This window comes from Pyrus communis, chromosome 11 (genome assembly GCF_963583255.1).
Source record: "Pyrus communis chromosome 11, drPyrComm1.1, whole genome shotgun sequence".
In the NCBI taxonomy this organism is placed as follows: Eukaryota; Viridiplantae; Streptophyta; class Magnoliopsida; order Rosales; family Rosaceae; genus Pyrus; species Pyrus communis.
Genome location: NC_084813.1, coordinates 9927253 through 9930206, shown reverse-complemented (window position 1 = coordinate 9930206; position 2954 = coordinate 9927253). Strand labels below are relative to the sequence as shown.

The 2954-nt window shown below is 40.0% G+C and overlaps 1 protein-coding gene across 1 annotated transcript; it reads left to right on the top strand.

Annotated features, from left to right (window-relative positions):
• The first annotated feature begins 368 nt into the window (after positions 1 to 368).
• LOC137707633 (uncharacterized) lies at positions 369 to 2555 on the top strand. Its single transcript, XM_068446549.1, has 2 exons — positions 369 to 1347; positions 1668 to 2555. Exons 1-2 carry the CDS (start codon positions 369 to 371, stop codon positions 1700 to 1702), a joined length of 1014 nt encoding a protein of 337 aa, XP_068302650.1. The 3' UTR covers positions 1703 to 2555.
• The last annotated feature ends 399 nt before the right edge of the window (positions 2556 to 2954 follow it).

Genomic DNA, 2954 nt, shown 5'->3' with positions numbered 1-2954 from the left:
TCTATTCTAATTAACCTACTGGCACTACTGCCATCTACCCCATAAGACCTGCAGAATAGTAGGCCTTCTACTTTCATACGAATCCAATCTCTCTTTGGCCATATCTGCCAACATCACTACCCATATTGAGCTTGTTAACCATATACATTCCGCTGCATCTCTACCCATCTTCTGTCCATTTGCAATATCTCCACGAACCCATACCCTATAAACCCAAAATTTTAAATACTACCCCATACCCTATAAACCATACCCGTTGGAATCACCCAACAAACCCGTGCCATTGCCTCTTCCTCCTTGCATTTTGTTCCTGCATCCCTCTCAGTGAGACTCTATTGTTTCAATAAAGAGAATTTGTTGCAGTAGTAATGGGTGACTCCAAGACCACTGTTTCAGCTGCTGTTACACAAAATGATATGTCTCTGCATATCACCCCAGACAAGTTGGATGGGTCCAACTATTCCTCGTGGTCCCAAAGTGTCCGCATCTACATCACTGGCAGAGGCAAATGGTCTTATGTCAGTGGAAAAAATAAGGCACCAGCAGAAGCCGATGCATTGTATGCTATATGGGAGGAAGAGAATGCCATGGTTCAATCTTGGCTTCTCAACTCCATGACTAGAGATTTGCGGGCCATTTTTCTCCAACTCTCTACTGCAAAAGATGTTTGGGATGCTGTTACCCAAACTTACTCAATTGAAAAAGATGCATCAAAATTATATGAACTTCGCCGTCAAGCACTGGCGACTCGCCAGAATGGTGAGCCTTTATCTGCATATTATGGTAAACTCCAGCAAACATGGCAAGAAATAGATTTCTTACATCCTGGAAAATTGAAATGTGCTGATGATGTTGCTGCTCGAGAGACAGAAATTTCAGAAGAAAGATTGTATGATTTTCTGGCTGGCCTTGATCCTCATTTAGATCATGTTCGCAGTCAAGTTTTGACTCAAACACCTTTGCCATCTGTTCGTGCTGCTTATGCTCTTGTGAATGCTGAAGCAAGTAGGCAAACCATTATGTTGGTTGGCCCACAAATGGAAGGATCAGCCATGGTAGCTGCTCCGTCTCGATTTCCCCGTGGAGTCTCGAATTCTCGATCAGGGGGATCTAAAGTTACTGATACAAGGAAGTGTACTTATTGTGACAAGGATAAGCATACTAGAGACACTTGTTTTAAGTTGCATGGATATCCTGATTGGTGGGTTCAAAAGAAGGAAAATCAAAAGAAAAGCATTGTTGGATCACAAGCACACCTGTCTACACCAACGCCTTCCGTGCCTCGAGTAGATCAATCTGCTCACTCAGTTTCTCCTACTACTGCTTCCACTTCCTTAGTCGACGCAGGTAACTTTGGTTTTGCCTTGAACACCACATTTGGTGCTCCAAATAAACCTTGGATCATTGATTCGAGGGCTTCTGACCATATGACCAATAACTCTTCATGGTTTGCTTCTCACACTACTCCACCTTTAAATACCGTTAAAGTTGCTAATGGTATTTCCACTCCAGTGCTTGGAGCAGGCTCCATCTCATTAACACCATGCCTATCTCTCTCATCTGTTTTACATGTTCCTAATCTTTCTCACAATTTGCTTTCCATTGGTAAACTTACAAATCAACTAAACTGTCTTGCCATCTTTTCTCCTACTCATTGTTGGTTTCAGGATATTCGAACGAAAGCGTTGATTGGTCATGGTAGAGAGAGGGGAGGTCTATACTACTTGGACTTACCACCAGATTGTGAGAAGACAAGTTACAGTTGTCAAGTGGAAGCTAAACAATTTGAAGCTTCTAAAAAAATTTGGTTATGGCACAAAAGATTGGGACATCCTTCCTTTCAGTACCTGCAATATCTATTCCCTTCTTTATTTTCTAAAGTCAAGGTTTCTAATTTCCATTGTGAAACTTGCATCTTTTCTAAAAATCATCGTGTCTCATTTCCTTTAAGCTCCAATAAAAGTGATGTTCCTTTCTCTCTTATTCATTCTGATGTTTGGGGACCATTTCATATTCCTACTCATACTGGTGCTAAATACTTTGTCTCTTTCATTGATGACTGCACTCGAGTTTCTTGGGTATACTTACTAAAAAGTAAGAGTGAGGTTATGTCTGTTTTTCCAATATTTCATCAAATGATTCAAACCCAATTTAATGCTAAAATTCAAGTTGTTCGATCTGACAATGGGAAAGAGTATTAGAATTATGGACTTGGAACATTTTTTCAACAAGAAGGTATCATTCATCAAACATCTTGTCCACATACTCCTCAACAGAACGGTATAGCAGAACGTAAAAATCGTCACCTCTTGGATGTGGCTCGATCTTTATGTTTTGCTATGCATGTTCCTAAACGTTTTTGGGGTGATGCCATTCACACAGCTGTTTTTCTTATCAATCGCATGCCATCACGTGTTCTCCAATTTCAAACACCTATCCAAACCCTTTCCCAGTATCATTCTCTTCCTTCACTCCTTCATATTCCTCCAAAAGTGTTTGGTTGTGTCTGCTATGTTCATGTCCACTTGCAAAATCGTGATAAGTTGGATCCTCGAGCCATCAAATGTATGTTTATTGGCTATTCTGCTACTCAGAAAGGGTATCGATGTTACTATCCTCCCAATGGGAAAATTTTTGTCTCTATGGATGTTACTGATGCGTGATTTATACGCACACAAATTAAACCCTCTTTTTGTCAAATTGTAGTATATGTATAAGTAGGGATCGTTCTGGACCGGGGATTAGGAGGGATTGTTAACCACTTGGATTTGACTCAAAAACGTAAAATAACAATATGAAACACTATACTAGACTCAAAGAATGCAAAACTAAACTTTAAAACACTAAGACAAACCAAAAGACTCAAAACAACACAAACACACTCAAATCTGCCTAAAAACCACTTTCTGGGCAGATTTGAGCACAAACACAAATTTGGACGAAATTAAGTAATA

What these genes read in the sequence shown, in the direction of transcription:
- LOC137707633 (XM_068446549.1), top strand. Translation starts at nt 369, where the DNA reads ATGGGTGACTCCAAGACCACTGTTTCAGCTGCTGTTACACAAAATGAT. An exon ending in CACTTCCTTAGTCGACGCAG is followed by an intron (nt 1,348 to 1,667) that starts GTAACTTTGGTT and finishes TGTTGGTTTCAG; the next exon opens with GATATTCGAACGAAAGCGTT.